Here is a 17943-nt window from a genome sequence, read left to right on the forward strand (position 1 = left end):
CCATGATTTCAGTTTATTCCCAAAATTTCGGTTCCATGCGGAAAAGTTGACTTGCGTACGTAAGCCTCTTTATTCAAAATGAATTGCATCTATTTATTTTGTCACTGTTGAAATAAAATATAATACAAACGGTCTATTTTTCTCGCTTTTCCGGTTTGAAAAACTACCAATCGATTTTTCTCTATTTTCACTACCCTCATGGTACACCCAGAACATTTGGACCAGGTTGGGTCCACCTGCTCCTGAAGATTCGCTTCCAGCTCATGTCATCAAAAAGCTAGGGGGGAGACACAAACGATTAAACCATGATTCCAATATAAAAACACTAATCCTACTATTCCACCAATCCGTCATTTCATTGTCAAATGTGATCTCACATTTCGCCGCTATTCACTTTGTTGAAAACTTATTTATCGATACTGGAGTATGACATTTTGTTATTGATAATTAAAATTATTTTTTTCATCAATAAAATTTTGAGAAAGTGTATCTATTGTTTTGTAAATTTGTAATCGACTTTTGAACTAAAAAATATTTCAAAAAAGAACAAATTACTATCTCAAAACAAGTTCAATGCTTTTATCAAATTCTGTACTATCGATTACAAAAACTTTGAATTAACCCATTTTCGCTATTCCATACACAGGATTAGTGAATCCATGTGAATCCAGCTACTGAATTCTCTATTCCACTTTAATTTCTCGAACTTTTACACTAAAAAGTCTAATCCTATTCCACGTGTCTACCCCCTAGTCAAAAAGCTCCCGATCGATCTTTTACGCTTTTCCGGTGAGTTCAGTTGAAGTTTTCGAAGCACGAATGGAGTATGACATCCCAAACAAAATGACAACTCGGGAGTTTTTTGATGACATGAGCTGGAAGCGAATCTTGAGGAGCAGGTGGATCCAATCTGGTCCAAAGTATTCTGGGTGTTACAAGCACATATAGGGGTAACATGCCCAGCCAATTTTTTTTGCGTAAAAGATCGATCGGGAGTTTTCAAACCGGAAAAGCGAAAAAACGGACCGTTTGTATTACAATTTTTACTTAATTAATTTTCAACATTCCAGCCATTCAAAAAAATTAAATATATTTATTTCAACATTGAAAAAATAAATAGATGCAAATCATTTTAAAAATGTAGTCCTGAAAGGAATTGGATAATAAGTATTATACAACCCTGAATACATTTACTTATTTTATGCGACGCATTAATGACAAACCAATGAAAAAGTAAACAAGCGACATGCTAAACATGCTCGCGTATGTATTGGTTCACATTCGGAATAAAGTTCTCACTCGACACACGCAATATTGAAAAGTATAGTTTCAAGATCCACTTCTTTACATTTTACATAAAAATCCAATTTTTGGTAACCGAGCGGGTGAGCTGTGACAACACAGTTTATTTTATATTTACAAAATACTCTGATACGAGTTCGGAGGGTCCCACAGCCAAGGTAATGACCCTCGCCGTTTTTGTTTTTCAATATTTTCATATTTCTACTACACCCTAACGTAGGGCCTAATGTAAAACGTGGGAGACCAGTAAAGTACCCAAAGTGTCACAAAAAATCTCAATTTCATTTATACAGATCGATGTAAAGTGTCGAAAAAATAAGTTTGTGAAAATAAGGGGGTATTAAGAGAGTACCCCACCATGTCAAAAATTCCATGGTGAAAATATAACTTAACTTCGGTCAGTATGGAAATATGACAATGAAATTGGAATGCTCCTAAAAGCTCAATCAAAATTCAGTTCTACGGCCATAGATGGCACTTAATGGGGTCGTCAACCCCTGGAACATCGATATTCTGATTCTTCAATACCTTTCCAACGACCCCCTAATCGTCAAAATCGATCAATCTTTTCGAAAAATTCAGCATTTTAAAAATTTCATATGAATCTCTATGAAAAATCATAATGTGTGTCTCTCTCTGTGTCCGCGATTTTGCGGGTTAGATATGGACCCAATTTCGGGGTACTTATCAAAATTTTCGTGAATTTTGTAGGAGGACCTCCCTTGGGGGTGATGGGAGGGGGTGGGCAATGGCATAAATGAAATGTGCGGATAAAATAAGTTATAGTTGGCCATACATTTGAGTGCGAAATTCCCTCCCCAAAAAATGAAAAATCGACTTTGTATCATTTTACCCTAATGGGGGGGCTCTGAATTTTTTGGAGACTTGGGGAAAGAGCCCACGAAACAAATACCATTTCTTGGGTAATTTGGGATGCTGATTCCGAGAGTAAGACGGGAGTAAGACGAACTTTTCCGCACGGTGGTAGTTGCGTATTTTATTAAGCAAGTTCAAAATAATATTTGTTCGATTTTTCAAGCCTTTCAAGTGGCGTGAAGTTCGAGACCAAAAAACGACGTAAAACGTACGACGTACAGATTAACAAAAACCATGTTTAAAAACGCCAAATTCGTGTTCTCTGACCTCAAATAATAGGTAAAAAACATGTTTCTGAAGTTTTCAAAATTTTGACCAATTACAATACTTTTCACCTTACACTATGTGTGCGGAAAAGTAAAATCATGGGTGAAGGGTTTATGACCCCCGACCCCCTGGAGGTGAGAGGACTTGGAGGGCAGGGGTCATAAAAAATTTTTCTCGTCATTCTGAACAACTTTGTAGTACATTATTTTTTGATCCGACCAAATTTTGACATGGTGGGGTACTCTCCTCCATCAGGGCAGCCTTAATTTTCACAATCTTATTCTTTCAATCTTTTCAGACATCAAACACTTTTATTCACACTTTGGGTACTTTACTGGTTAGTAGTAGGGTCCCGTTTCACATTAAGTCACAGACTGACCGTAATTTATTTTCTTTTTAAGTCTACCGTAATTATGATTTCGTAGTACATACGTAGTTCGGTTCTGCCCGCATATCCTTTGGAAAGCAGGAATATGTGAAAAATGGGCTATAAATAAGTATCTTTTATAAATTTAGGATTTTTTTTACTTACCTGGATTCATAGTTATACTGAAATTAATAATAAAAGATAAAGAATGACCGGAAATGATAAAAATCTTAAACTCTTATCTAGATCTAAAATCTTAAAATCTTATTGGCTTTGTTTCTTTTCAGTCACCATAGGAGTTTATTGAAACGGCTCAACATCATTTGTCCAGATCAAATCAAGGATACGACCATTTTGGTTCTAATTCTTGTTAATCTGATGAAGATGTCAACAAACCAAATCAATTTAGGAAGATTATAGTCTCCGGACACAATCAAAACAACATTTTTATTCAACTTCGATGCGACTTCTTGCAAGGCATACATGTTGTTTTCATACACCTTGAGTGTTGAATCCGGTCTAATATATAACTCAACCATTTTTTCGCCCATGAATAATGCTAATTTCAATTTTTCGTTTGTTTCCCGCACATTTTTGTTGTTGTCAGACACTGCGCAATTGAAAATAAACGGTGATTCGGCATCAAACAATTTCTATATAATTTGCACTTTTGTTTGGTCACCTGTGTATTTGCATTTACTATTTTCATCAATCACAATGAGTCCAAAGCCAATCAATAATTTCATTGCAGATGGTGATCGTATGCATTCGATCTTCTAAGTAAATAAAGTATACTTCTTTCAATTCAATGTGTATTGACTGATTTAGCCTCAAAAGAGCTAAATTATTTTTTGGAAATAATTGGTAATTATTCAACAAAATGGAGAATGAAAATAAATAAAAATAAATGAGAGGAAATTACAAATTTGGGTAATATTAAGAAACAACAAATACTGTTCGATTCAGAGAAAAAAAAATTGAATTAATAATTAATAACAAATTAATTCCCAAAACAACAAAATTAAAATATTTGGGAATACATTTTACAAGAAATATCAATTACAATTACCACTTGGAAGGTATACGAAACAAGATGCTTGCTGCATATTTTGCATTAACAAATATTTTTTCAATAAGAAAATAATTAAAAACATCAAACTTTTAGCATATACGTAGGCTGCTCCATATATTTCTAGAAAAGCATATACAACGCAATCGTTTTTTATCAAAAATGGCTTTATTGTTTTTCAAAGTATTCGCCATGATGGTCGATACACTTTTGCATACGCTCGAACCACTTGCCGTAGTATTCATGCCACTCCGAAACCGATATCTCCAAAACGTGTGTTTTGAACGCATCTACTGCTTCTTCTGGCGTCGAAAATCATTGACCACGCAGTTTTTTCTTTACGCTCGGAAACAAAAAGAAATCGTCGGGTGCTTAATCAGGACTGTACGGTGGATGACCCATTAATTCGATCTTTTGAGCGGTCAAATAATCAGTTGTGTGATGAGATGTGTGAGAGCTCGCATTATCATGATGAAGAATTATTCTGCGACGGTGGTTATTATTTCTTAATTCACCAAACACTTCTGGCAAACAAATGGTGGTGTACCAGTCAGAATTGACTGTTCTACGATCCTCTAGTGGAACTGTTGCCACATGTCCAATAATTGCGAAAAAACAGGCGACCATTTGCTTCGCAACACTTCGAGCGCGAACAACTTTCGTTGGATTATCTTCACTTTGGAAGACCCATACTGTCGACTGCTGTTTAGTTTCGGGCTCATACGCATATATCCACGATTCGTCGCCTGTGACGATGTTATGGACGGAATATGATGCACCGCGGTTATATTTGTTGAGCATTTCTATGCACCAATTCACATTAGCTAATTTTTGGTCATAGGTCAATTTATGTGGAATCCAACGAGAGCAATTCTTTTTTACGGCCAAATGTTCATGCAAAATCGTGTGTATGCTTCTCATACTTATGCCCAAGGATGCCTCAATCTCACGGTATGTGACATGACGATCTTGCTTTATCATGTTTCTCACAGCGTCGATAGTTTCTGGAACAACAACCGATTTTGAAATCGTCGATGAGCGAATGACGACCACGATTGAATTCAGTAAACCAGTGATATACAGTGGCCTTGCATGGAGCTTCATCGCCAAAGACCAAATGAAGTTGATCAAAACACTGTTGTTGAGATACACCCAATCCAAATCGTAGTAAATTATCGCACGAAAATTTTCACGAGTAAAATTCATTTTTTGTTGAGACGCAATTTAGATGTCACTGCAAACAATACAAATAGCGCGCGTATGACAGAACGTTCTGAGATCGTTTATGCTACCAAATGTTAAACTAAACGAATATGACAATGGTTTGTATCGGACAACACTAAATATTGCCAATTCTAGAAATATATGGAGCAGCCCTCGTAAACAAATTATTAAACCAATTGTCTAGAGAACAAATAAATAAAATTGCCCTACTGGAAAGAAAAATGTTACGAGCTCTACCGAAGACCCGATAGTGTAAAATACTATACAAACAAATTAATCTATGAGGAAAGTGGAATATTGGATAACAAAATATCCACGAAAGTGGATAGCAAATTTTTCACAGTAAATGATGTAGAGCATTTAGTGGTATTCGAGAATTGAGGAAAAAAATGTTTTTTTTCTTTCACTTTTTGCGCTCTATACCGAGTCTCCGAGAGTTTCATATTAACTTGCCTTGCAATAGCCAAATGACGCCTATTGATTCAATCACGATTGGTATTCGTCTACTATTCAATAGGCATCACATAGCAAGTTTTTATGAAACTCTCGGAGACTCGGTATAGAGCACTCAAACAGTGAAAAAATTCCAGATCGTGATTTTGATGATATGGAATGCGATTTTTTTATTCTGATTTCACCAGGTGATACAGAAAATTGAGTAGTATTTGAGAATCGAAGAAAAAAAATTTAATTATTTTTTTCATTTTTCGCGATTTTTTATACCATCTATATGGGAAGCTTGTATGAAAAACACGGAAGACCACTGAAATGGCAAATACGAAATATGTACGGACGTACGACAGTGCCATTTCAGCGGTCTTCCGTGTTTTTCATACAAGCTTCCCATATAGATGGTATGAAAAATTGCTAAAAATGAAAAAAATTATTAATTTTTTTTTCTTAGATTTACAAATACTACTCAATTTTCTGTATCACCTGGTGAAATCAGAATGAAAAAAATCGCATTCCATATCATCTAAATCACGATCTGGACTTTTTTCACTGTTTGAGTGCTCTATACCTAGTCTCTGAGAGTTTCATATAAACTTGCTATGTGATACCTATTGAACAGATTTTTTCTCAGTTCTCATAAATATAGTACATAAAATTATGATTGAAATGTCCAAAAAAAAAACTTTTTCTCAAACTGTCCCCCGAAAAAATTTCTATGAATAGGACTCAAAAAAAAGTTTACAATCGAAGTGTCCCTCAAATTTATTGCAAATGAAAATGGCATTTAGGAAAATTTACATGAATCTTTTTTGTAGGAACATTTTAGTTTGAAACAAATATTCGGGACACTTTAATTTGAAATAATTCTGCGGGACACTCCAGTTTGAACCAAAATTAAGTTTCATTATTATTCTTAACCATTCATTTCAGCTGGTGGATCTTCACACTTGTTCTTTTTTTGGTTGACACAATTAAAGAATTCCCTTGGATCTTCGTCGATCAAATGTTCCATCTGCAATTTGTACACCCTGTATGTTGATCGTGCATTTTGTTTGTACAAGCGACGGGCATCGTTAAAATTCCTTCTATTTTCAGTTGATCTGTTTTTCTTCATTATTCGATGTAATTTTTTTACTTTGGTTTTTTGACTTTGTAATGATTTGCTAAACCATTTTGGATGTATCGAAAACTTTATTACTTTTTGATTGACGTTCGATGTAATGACAGAGTTGATTGTCGAATAAAATGATTCCAATTTGATGTCAAAAGATGGTCTATTCAAAATGTTGTCCCAATCCTTCTCAACAAACTGTTTGTTGATTTCATCGTATTCTGCTTTCCGGAAATCATAGTAGAAACGATTGGACTTTGGTTGATGGTGAATATACTCATGTAGTTTTATTTCAAACGATGGATGATGAGACTCATAATTTAAGAAGTGAACTTCGCTCATGATACACGTCATTCTACATCATTCGTCCAAACCAGATCCAGCATATGACCATTTTTATTGTATTTTTTATTGACTTGATACAAACCCAAATCGTAGAATGTTTCCAGAACAACTATTTCTTTTCTACTTGTTGGGTTGATGGCAAAAGCAATATCTGAATCGACTCTCTCATCAACAAACCAAACTAAGTTTGACAAGTTATAGTCTCCTGAAATGAGAAGCACATCGTCTGGCTTCAGTGATGCTGCAATTTCTCTGATTGCAGTCATATTGTCTACATATACTTCATATGTCGAATCCGGACGAATATACACTTCAACCAAAATAATGTTTTTTATATTGCACATGATTTTGACCCATACTTGTTCTGCACCATAGGAATCTCCTGAACCCATAATTTGTGAATTTATCGCCTTATCAATTGCGATCAATACACCGCCACCATTGAATCTCTTTGTGGTTTGTTTTGCTTCAGTAATTGTTGTTCTGTCGCATCGATAAACGTTGAAATTTGGTGGAAAAACATCTTTTGAATTGATGTGTGCATTTAATCGAGTCTCACAAAGCTTGTAAATACCGAAATTCAAGGCCAAAATTTCTGCAAGAAATTCCGGCAATCTTGAACGTAATCCATTGACGTTTTGAGTTAATATTGTTGATAATTGAAGTTGTTTTGTCCGTTCATAAATTGGCTGTATTGTGGATGGTGCATTATTGGTGGATTGTGTATCAATGGTGGATGTAATTTTCCGTTTTGAAAATTTATGAAACAACTGTAACATCTGCAATTTGGTTGATAATTGTGATGATTCATTTGTGCATGATGGTTCATATGCAGTTGCTGGTACTGATACTCTCGCCGATGCATTGATCCCTCATTCATATCCATGCCAAAGTTTAAATTGTTTCGTTGAAATTGGTTTATTCTTTGTTGTTCGTTTTTTGTGGATGTGTTACTGGTTTTGCTGGTTTTGTTTGTTTTCCTATTTTGCCACCATCTTTTCTGTCAACAAATTGCTTTGCGATGTACTCTGGCAGCCACACTTAATCTTTGATGATTCTGTCATAAATCGATTTGTTTAACGTGTTGATTTTGAAAGCAACGAACTTCTTGTTTTTTCCTTTGTATCGATTTATTGTCAGCTTTTCCACACTAAACAAATCCGGAACAACATTCGTCGTTTCCACAATTCTTGCAACTATGTCATCAACTGTTGTGTCTCTATCAAATTTGCTCACATGAATTGAATAGACTATAACACTTTTGTTTGCTGCAATGTATGGTTTTGTTTGCTGGTTTTTGACGTTTCACCGGCATTCTCACGATCTTCACATTTATTGTTCAATTCATTTATAATTTTGTCGCCAATTATGTTTGCGATTTTTGTTATGTTCTCATCGTTGTTCTCATTGTTGTTTACGTTCTTTTTTAATTTTTCTGTACACTTTTTACACGAGATACCTAACGGAGAATCGCTCTTAAACAAATATAGCAAATTTGCGATAGCTTGTGTGTTGTCCTTTGGAACTGTATATTTGCCGTCGGCCATTTGTTTTAATAATAATAATAACTGCACCGAACAGCGTTTCTTCGCCTTGGTGGTTTATTCAAAATATTTTGAATAAATACAAAATAATTATATTCTTAAATCTAGTAGTTTTGAAAGAGATTAATAATTTTCTCAGTATGTTTTCTATTCAATTCTATCTATTTTGTTTTAAAAATATATATATATCTATTTTTGTTTTTTCACGTCATATTCCATTAAAAAATCATTAAATGCTGAATGTTTTTCTTTTCTGCATTGAATATACACTTTTCCTGCACAAAATTTACACGTCAAGTATATTTTCACATAATTTTTGGCCACTGCATTTTTGTTCCATACAACAATGCATTTCACTTGACATAGTGTTTTTTTTCCCTCGACTTTTTCAAAATATTTCCCTTTTAAATTGGTTTTTGTTGCAAAACTTCAATTTATTTTTGTGCACCACACGTTTTTCTACTGTTTTATGCAAAAACTTTTATTTTTGGTTTTTTTTTTCTATTTTTAAAACGTATTTTATTAAATTAATACGGTGCTCAGTAGACTAGCCCCCAAAACACAAAAGTTGAAATTTGTTCGTTCTTACCACGGAATACTTTTCCATATGGTGTGCAAATAACGTGTGTAAAGTTTCATGCCGATAGCTCAACGCTAGATGGTGCCGCAAGAGCTCGGTAGGTCATTATGTGAATTCATTGAAAAATGACGTTTTCAGTTAAAATAAAAATATCTTCGCACAGCCACATCAACTAAAAATTGATGGTAATCGTAATTATCATCAAATACTTGCCACTGGTGAAGTTTCAAACGATTTGAATGAAAATAAAACACATTTCCAATCAAAATTTTCATTTTTTTGACCAAAAATTCCAATTTCATCACCAAAAATGAAGGTTTTGTACCAAAAGTACAACAGACCTCCACAAATTAATCTCATTTGAAGTTAGAATACTTTCAGAGCGGAACTAATGTGATTCCACTTTGGTATACATCCATTTGAACGCATCGTATAGCTGGAAAACTGTCATTTGCATAGCAAATTGTGAGCAATGAATGTGTGGCCAAAATATGAATATGAAACATGATTTATCCGAACTACAATTCACTTTAAAACCTATTTCAATGACTAAATTCGATCCATTTTGACTGTATAAACAATATCAAAGCTGTTGGAGAGCGTTCTGGCCTGATTTGCGCATTGCTATATTGGCCGAGGTGAAGGTATGTTTTCAACTCGCAATATAAAATGGATCATTTTATGAAGAACCAAAAGTGACATTCAATTCGATGAATATTTTGCCATTGCAATACTTGCAGTTTAGAAAAAGACCCTCAAATTTCATGCCTTTACATTTGTTTTCAGTACAGCTATGCATTTTTCTGTTTATTTACGCTGTATTTACAACAACAACAAACTTTTTTCAACAATGTTTGCCTTCTTTGATTTCTTTTTCTTTTTTTTAATTTCAATTTTTCATAATCAATCGTATTTCGATGAATCGATCTGTGTGTTTTTTTTTTAATTTTTATTAACCTCTTATATTTTTAATATTGAAAATACTTTTTTTTATCAAGAGCGGTGAAAAAATACAATGTAGCTTTCTGTCAACTCTCTATATGTACAAAAGATAAGAGTCAATACAAAAACAATTCTTATTATTTGCACTAAAGAGAATGTCCTAGAATAATTATAGACTGCCGAAATACGAACACAGACTACTGTTTCTGCAAATGATTACTCTGAAGGAAAGACGCAAGATGGCAAAAGTGTCTTTCATTTTCAAAATTTTACGCGGAGAAATAAGGTCAACTTATGTATCGGGCAGCTTAAAATATTATGATTCAGCACATGATAAATGAACTACTCCTTTATTTGATTTACCAATAAGAAGGACTGATTACACGAAGTTTGAACCAATAAATTATAATAATTTAATTGATTTAAAAGTAAAATTACCAACAATAAAGCTTAGAATTGAAAATTATTTGAAGCCAACAAGATAAAAACAGAATATTTGTAAATAGGCAAGAACAAAATGAGCAAAAATTAACAATATCTCTCAAATTTACTTGATAAAAATTTAATAATTATATTATATTTATTTATATTTGAATAAAACACCAAGGCGAAGAAACGCTGTTCGGTGCAGTTATTATTATTAATTATTTAAGAATCTCAGCGACAAACTCCGACATTTTTGTTCGAATTCCATTCACATTTTTTGAATGTATTTTTATCTGCGTAAAGTATTTTTCATCATTAAATTTTTGTGTAGCACTCATTTCCTCTTGCAGAGAACATATACTGTAATTATTTAAATTACCTGAGTGACTACTGCTTAACTTCCTTGATGAAAAACCCGCAGATAAGTTTGTCATGAGATCTATTGATGGCGCCACCGTTGCCAGCGCTGAGCCGACGGCCGATGGGCGAGACGAGCCTGACGAAAATCTTCATATCTCCTCTCATAATCATCAAAACACATTTTACAGCTGCAATCATCGTAATGGTGTCCGTTTCGTCTGCGATTGTCCACAATATTCCTTCTTTGAAAAGATTTATCATCTGTGTCATCTTTTAGTGACTAATTTGTGACTCTCAAAAATGTCAACATTTGAATTTGTGACACATCGTGTGTGACAGAAATTTCAATTCTTCGATTTTGAATCTACTATTCGATTTGAAAAATGTCATTGTCTTATCGCTAATTTAATGTCATATTAGGTTTTCACAAAAAATGAATTGATTTTCCATGAAACTCCAATTTTCAACGGTGTACTTAATCGTTAGTGCTACTGTTTGAAAAATTTCATCCACTTTTTTTATTTTTAATAATAATGTGCGCAAAAATAATGCAATGTCGACACTTAACAGTTGTCCATCTCTCTCTCTCTCTCTTTCCACATAATAATTTTAAAGGAATAAAATAATTTAACTTACAATATTCCCACTGTATATACACATTTTATCATTTCGCCCTGTAAAAATGAACTTCGTTATCGGTAATATTATTTTTAATACAAATTTTTTTACCATAAAATTAAAAATTTCCTTTTTGTCTCTAATAGCATCTTGAACACTTTTCACTTGAACCGCCACCACAGACAGAACTTCTACTGAAATTCTATTGAATTCTACAAAGTGAAAACTTTTTATTAAAATTTGCTTACAGTTGAATGCAAAATATATCTCACCATCAAAACATCCCCAACTACCAGTTTGTGCGAGACCTTTATAAATATTTCCACATGACTGAAATTCAAAATGAAAAAATATTTTACACAATGCTAGAGAATGCGTATAAGATTCCACTTGACATTTTATTGAAGTTTAAGACGAACATAGAGAGTATCGATTTTTTACAACTATGCCAATTTATTTCAGGAATCTCGCACAGGTGTTCTTTTGCAAAAAAATCTAAACTGGATTAGCGCATGGTGTCTAGAAATTCCCAAAAATGTAAATGACATTTTGAATTTAGGAACCGTGTTGGATGAAAAACTTGACCTCAATATTGATTAATTCAATACTTAAATCATCAGAATAGAATTCAAGCAACACATTGCGAAAGAAAATTTCATCCAAACTCAAAAATGGGTTCCTTCTCCATGGAGCATCATTCCATGGGAAATTCTCATAATAACGAATATTTATGAAAATTAAAGGTTTCTTGATCCGGGATGATTGTGTAAAATTATTGTGTTAGAAGTATCACATGTCAAATAGAGACATTATGGAAAAATACTGAACATTAACATATTTTGAGCTCTTTATTCAATAAAGTGGTCAAAACTCTACCGCATCTGCGCTCTGGCAGCCGGCAAATGTTACACAAAAATGACAAATATTACACAAAAGTGACTCAAAACGGTTGCATATCAAAGCGAGACAATATTTCGTTACCAAAGGTATAAAGAACATTGGATTTTTTCACACAAAATGTGTAAGTTTCGTTTGTGCTGATAACTAGCTACTGTTCTGCCTTGTTTAGTAAGAGAATTTTTGTTTCGCTTTGATATGCGACGCAGTTTAACGGTATAAATATTTCACACTCTGGGAGGCTCGGCATAGAACACAAAAAGTGAAAAAAAACCTCCTCAAATATACATATACAATCGAATGGTCTGTATCAGCGCGTTCTTTTATTGGCTCCCCCTATCCAGCCTAGCAAATTTTTGCGATTGCCTTGAAACCTTTTTAGGGATTTAGTGACTAATTTGTGATATTTTGTGACACCATTTATATTTAGGCCTATTGGCCAAAAAGTCTCTTAGCGAAATTTTGAATAAAAGCAAAAAATAAAAATCTAATGATGCAGAATTTTAGTGATTAATTTGTGACTCACAAATATAACTTTAGATTTTCGATATGACATCTGGTGGACATATTATGTCATGTGCGAGATAGCATTGAACAAAGATTTGGGTGAAAAAATTAGCACATTTTTACATTCGGTCTCACCAGATGATATATATCATAGACCATATAGTTGTGCATGAGAATTGAGAGAAAAAACTAGTCTTAAATTATGGTGATCAAATTACTTCAAACAAGAATTTATTGCATTTTGTTGATTCAAAATTGAAAGAAATTTTTCTCAAAATATGTAGTTGTAGAAATTTATCACATTGAAAACGTGTAAATATCATTTTCTTGCCAAACTACATAATCTTAGTAAATTTGAAGAAATTTCATTGCATATTAGGGGTACTTCCCATACAAAATTTTATTCAGGAGGTACTAATATGCATTGAAATGTCTTCAAACTCTCAAAATGTTTTTTTTTGTGGCCAAAAAATAGCCTGTGCAAAGTTTTAGCTCATTACGTTATCATACAGGCTGTCATACAAAAATCCAAATTTTTTGAATTTTTTTTAATGAAAAGTGTGTCGAAATTTATTTGTATCGAAAGACTAATATCATATTCGGTTTTCTCGTGCCAAAAAACCCCCCAATACATATTTTTGATTTTTTAAGTGACGTAAAGTATGACTTTTGGACGAAAAATTGAATTTTTCCCATGGGCATCACATTTCACTCTATCAACCAAAGTCGCTCAAAATCTAATGGTTTCTATTTCTGTGTGCGGAAAAAAAAAGTATATATATAATTTAATATATAATTTGCAAAAAGCACCTGGATGTGATTTCTGTGACCATTTGGCTTAGGTTATACATAGGTGTAACATTGATTTTGTAATGTTTCACATTATCGATACACTCTAACTTCAAAAATTAAGGTATGTTAAATTTGGATGCTAAACTTTAAGGAAATATCCAAAAAAGTCTCGGTTTCATTCTCGACAATCAATTTGAATATGAAAAATAATATTAGCACTAATAATTAACCTTATAATCCATTTGTTCAGAGCAATTAAATACATAAACCATTATGCCTAGTGCCCGACCCAAATCCTTTGTTGTTTCTGTTTTTCCTGTTCCCGCGGGCCCTGCAGGACCTCCCCCCATTACTAGATGTAATGATTGTGTCAATGTGATGTAGCAACGATCTGTAAGTGGGGTTATGACCAATCTTGGCGTATTTCCCAAATATTCATAGCAATATCTAAATTGTGCATCACAAATATTTGCAAAACAATCACTTTCATCATCATCCCAACGATGTCGTAATTGCGATTGCCATTGAAAAGCAGATGCACTTTCCAGTTTGGATTGAATTAGCTTCAATACGACATCCCGACTATGAACATCAATTGTACATATGGTCATAATTTTCTGACGGTCTCCTTTGCTTAGCTCACCCAGCAGTAATGAGATGAGGACACTCAATTGATGCACTTGTTTTTTCTGGTTTAAAATAAATATAAATTTCATTAGTAAAAGATTAATTTATTTGTACATAAATTATAAATTAAAAATTCGGCTCAAATAGTAACTTTCTATTTTTCACCCCCAGCCATCTCTTCGAAAACATATCTAAAAAAAACCTTATCTAATTTAAATATGAATTCGTATCGGTTCCAAGACTGGAAAGTACCTCGAAAACGATTTGGTGCCAATATATATGAATATATTCAACTCACACAAATTCAAGCTCACCGTCAGTATTCTAGCACATAATTCCAATCAGAATTATTATTTATCGGATTTATTATGGCACAATGTATTCGATTGTTCATAACAACAGCAAACAATTGAATCCATTGTATACAATGTATAGTTAATAATCATTAAAATATAAGGAAAATTCACTACGGTGGAGTCAAAAGACAAACACTTTAAAATAGATAATAATAAAAAAAAATGTGAATGGTTTAAGAACAAAAATATCGGAGTTTGCAGCTGAGATAATGGTTCAACAATCGTCGATTTACATGCGAAACTCATTTAAGTGATGCAATTAATTCTGTCGACGTTTTTCCACCAATGTACGAGGTCTATCGATGTGACCGTTCATCACTCACAGAAAAGGACCAATTACATCAAGAGGTGCACAGAGGTGGAGTTTTAGTTGCTGTCAACAACAAACTGAAGTCAGTTTGCATCGGAACGGGTGACCATTTCGGAGCTGAACAAATTTGGGTAAAGGTAGCCGGAATGAAAAGGAACATCTTTTTGGTTGAATTATATATTCGACTAGATTCAACACTCAAGGTGTATGAAACAACATGTATGCCTTGAATGAAGTCGCATCGAAATTGAATACAAATGATGTTTTGATTGTGTCCGGTGACTTCAATCTGCCCAGATTGATATGGTTTGTTGATGAAGATGAGGAACCTGACATTGCAATCACTATCAATTCAGCCAGTGAAAAAGAGAAGATAGTGCTGGATACTTGCTATGAACTGGGACTTCACCAGATTAGCAAGAATTACAACCAAAATGGTCGTATTCTTGATTCGATTTGGAAAACTGAAGTTGAGCAGTTTCATTGTACCATGAGTGACTTTCATTTATTGAAATTTGAGAAGCACCACAATGCAATCAAATATAATGAGCCAGTCGTAAAAACCATTGTAACAAAACAAACATATCGCGACTTTATTAATGCAGACTATAAACGAATAAATGAGGCGTTTCTTGATGTAGATTGGCATGATATTTTTGATACAAATTTCTCTATAAGAAGGGAATATAAACGATGTGAACGCTCAGCTCTCAGAGATTATAGAATAGAGATCGAGAAACAGATAGATGATGATCTAAAGAAATTTTTCAAGCACGTGAATTTCAAAAGAGGGAAAAGTGAAGATCTACCACATGAGATGACTTATTTGAATGAAAAAGCAAGCGATCAATTAACAATTGCTGGTTTTTTTTTTTTTTGCATTTGTCAGGCAAGTCTACAGAAATGGAGTAAGAAACAACGTTCAAAAAAAATCTATATTTGAAAAACATTGTCCACGAAAGTCAGCATGGATTCATCAAGAACACGTCAACGGTAACAAATTTAGTAGAATTTACATCAAAAACGATTATTACGAGTATTCCCCTCTGAAGTCCACATTTTGAAGTAAAATTGGTATCCATTCAAACGCTCTGAAAATAGGTATTTTGGGTTTTTTGGAATGAAAAGACCGAATATGACGCTTTTTCTGCTATAAAATTAGATTGGAATACACTTACAACAATTTGACATTTTTGGTTATTTTTGACCATTTTGGATACTTTTTGTATGGTAAGTGTATTCCAATCTAATTTTATAGCAGAAAAAGCGTCATATTCGGTCTTTTCATGCCAAAAAACCCCCAAATACCCATTTTCAGAGCGTTTGAAAGGATACCAATTTTACTTCAAAATGTGGACTTCAGAGGGGAATAACCAAATCAATTTTTTTCAAATGACTCAATTTTTTCTAAAACGAATTGTGTGGCTTTACTATACTTGAACCGTACTACAACGCCTGATAGGTCACCCCTCTGGGATATTGAATGAATTCAAAATGTTACTAGAGTATAAACAGCCAATTTGGGTTTTCCGGGAAACTTCCGAGGAAAATTGTGGAAAATCCTGACGTGATGGGGGAAAACGAATTATGCCATTGGAATCAGCGCCCCCGAATTATGTAAAACCGACTGGTCTCGTTTCTGTCAGATTTTGAGTGACACACAGTGTTATTATACAAAGAAAATACCAAACGGTGATACTAATTTAATCGATTTAGAAGTAAATTTATCAACAGTAAAACTGAGAATTGAACGCTGTTCGGTTCAGTCATTATTATTATTATTGAATTTGCTATTCAAATTACAGTCTTCGTTCAAGCTATTCGAAACGTTCAAATGGGCGTATACCAGTAATTTCCGAGCTACATTTCACAGGGGGGATTATTTTTCAAAAACTAAAAATTTTCTAATTTGAATACCAAATTTCGTTTTTTTTTGGCTCCTAAGTTTTTTAGCGAAAATCCCTAGCAAATTGAAAGAATTTTTCTTGCGCCAAAGAATTTTTCTTGCCAATTTTTCGGTGCGGAACAGATTTGGGTGAAGGTAGTTGGCCACAAAAGGAACATCTATTTGGTAGAATTATATATTCGACCAGATTCAACACTCAAGGTATACGAAAACAACATGAATGCCTTGAGAGAAATCGCATCGAAGTTGAGTATAAATGATGTTTTAGTAGTTTCCGGCGATTTCAATCTACCCAAATTGGTTTGGTTTGTTGACGAAGATGAGGACCCTGACATAGCAATAGCGATCAATGCAGCCAGTGAAAAAGAGAAGATAGTGCTGGATACTTGCTATGATCTTGGTCTCCTCCAGATAAACAAGTGCTACAACCAAAATGGTCGTATGCTCGACTTGATCTGGACAAATGATGTTGAGCTGTTCCAGTGTTACATGAGTGATTATCATTTGTTAAATTTTGAGAAGCACCACAATGCAATCAATATTCGATATAATGAACCCGTCATCAAAACTGTTGAAATCAAGCAAACATATAGAGACTACATAAATGCTGACTATAAACTAATAAATGAGTCACTCCTTGATGTTGACTGGAATAAAGAATTCGATGAAAATTCATTAGAATTAAAACTAGACAATTTCTATACAATTGTAAAGTCAACAATCGAAACTCATGTCCAGTTAAAAACAAAAATCACCAGGAAGCAACCTATATGGTTTAATAGGCCACTAATCGAGTTGAAAAACAAAGTCAGCAAAGCTCATCGGATTAAAAATAAGGTCAACACAATTGAATCAGTAGAAAATTTTAAACAATTAAGAAGAGAATATAAACGCAGTGCACGGTCAGCACTCAAGGATTACAGAATTGAGATGGAGAATCTGATAGACGATGATCCAAAGAAGTTTTTCAGACATGTGAATAACATAAAAGGGAAAAGTGATGATCTGCCGCATGAGATGTCTTATATGGATATGAGGGCAGATGACCAGTCTACAATCGCTGG

The 17943-nt window shown here is 33.7% G+C and overlaps 1 protein-coding gene across 1 annotated transcript; it reads right to left on the reverse strand.

The window, feature by feature from the left end:
• Positions 1 to 2796: 2796 nt before the first annotated feature.
• Positions 2797 to 14369, reverse strand: LOC116337330 (dynein beta chain, ciliary-like; the record flags this gene model as incomplete). The annotated part of the gene is made up of 6 exons (XM_031761766.1): positions 2797 to 2901; positions 2978 to 2994; positions 11503 to 11540; positions 11596 to 11696; positions 11757 to 11814; positions 13911 to 14369. Coding segments are annotated over 6 exons (744 nt in total), but the record flags the coding sequence as incomplete, so codon positions are not given.
• Positions 14370 to 17943: the final 3574 nt, after the last annotated feature.

The sequence above is a fragment of the Contarinia nasturtii genome, unplaced genomic scaffold (assembly GCF_009176525.2).
Source record: "Contarinia nasturtii isolate CC-2019 unplaced genomic scaffold, AAFC_CNas_1.1 Cnas_scaffold_271, whole genome shotgun sequence".
Taxonomy (NCBI): domain Eukaryota; kingdom Metazoa; phylum Arthropoda; class Insecta; order Diptera; family Cecidomyiidae; genus Contarinia; species Contarinia nasturtii.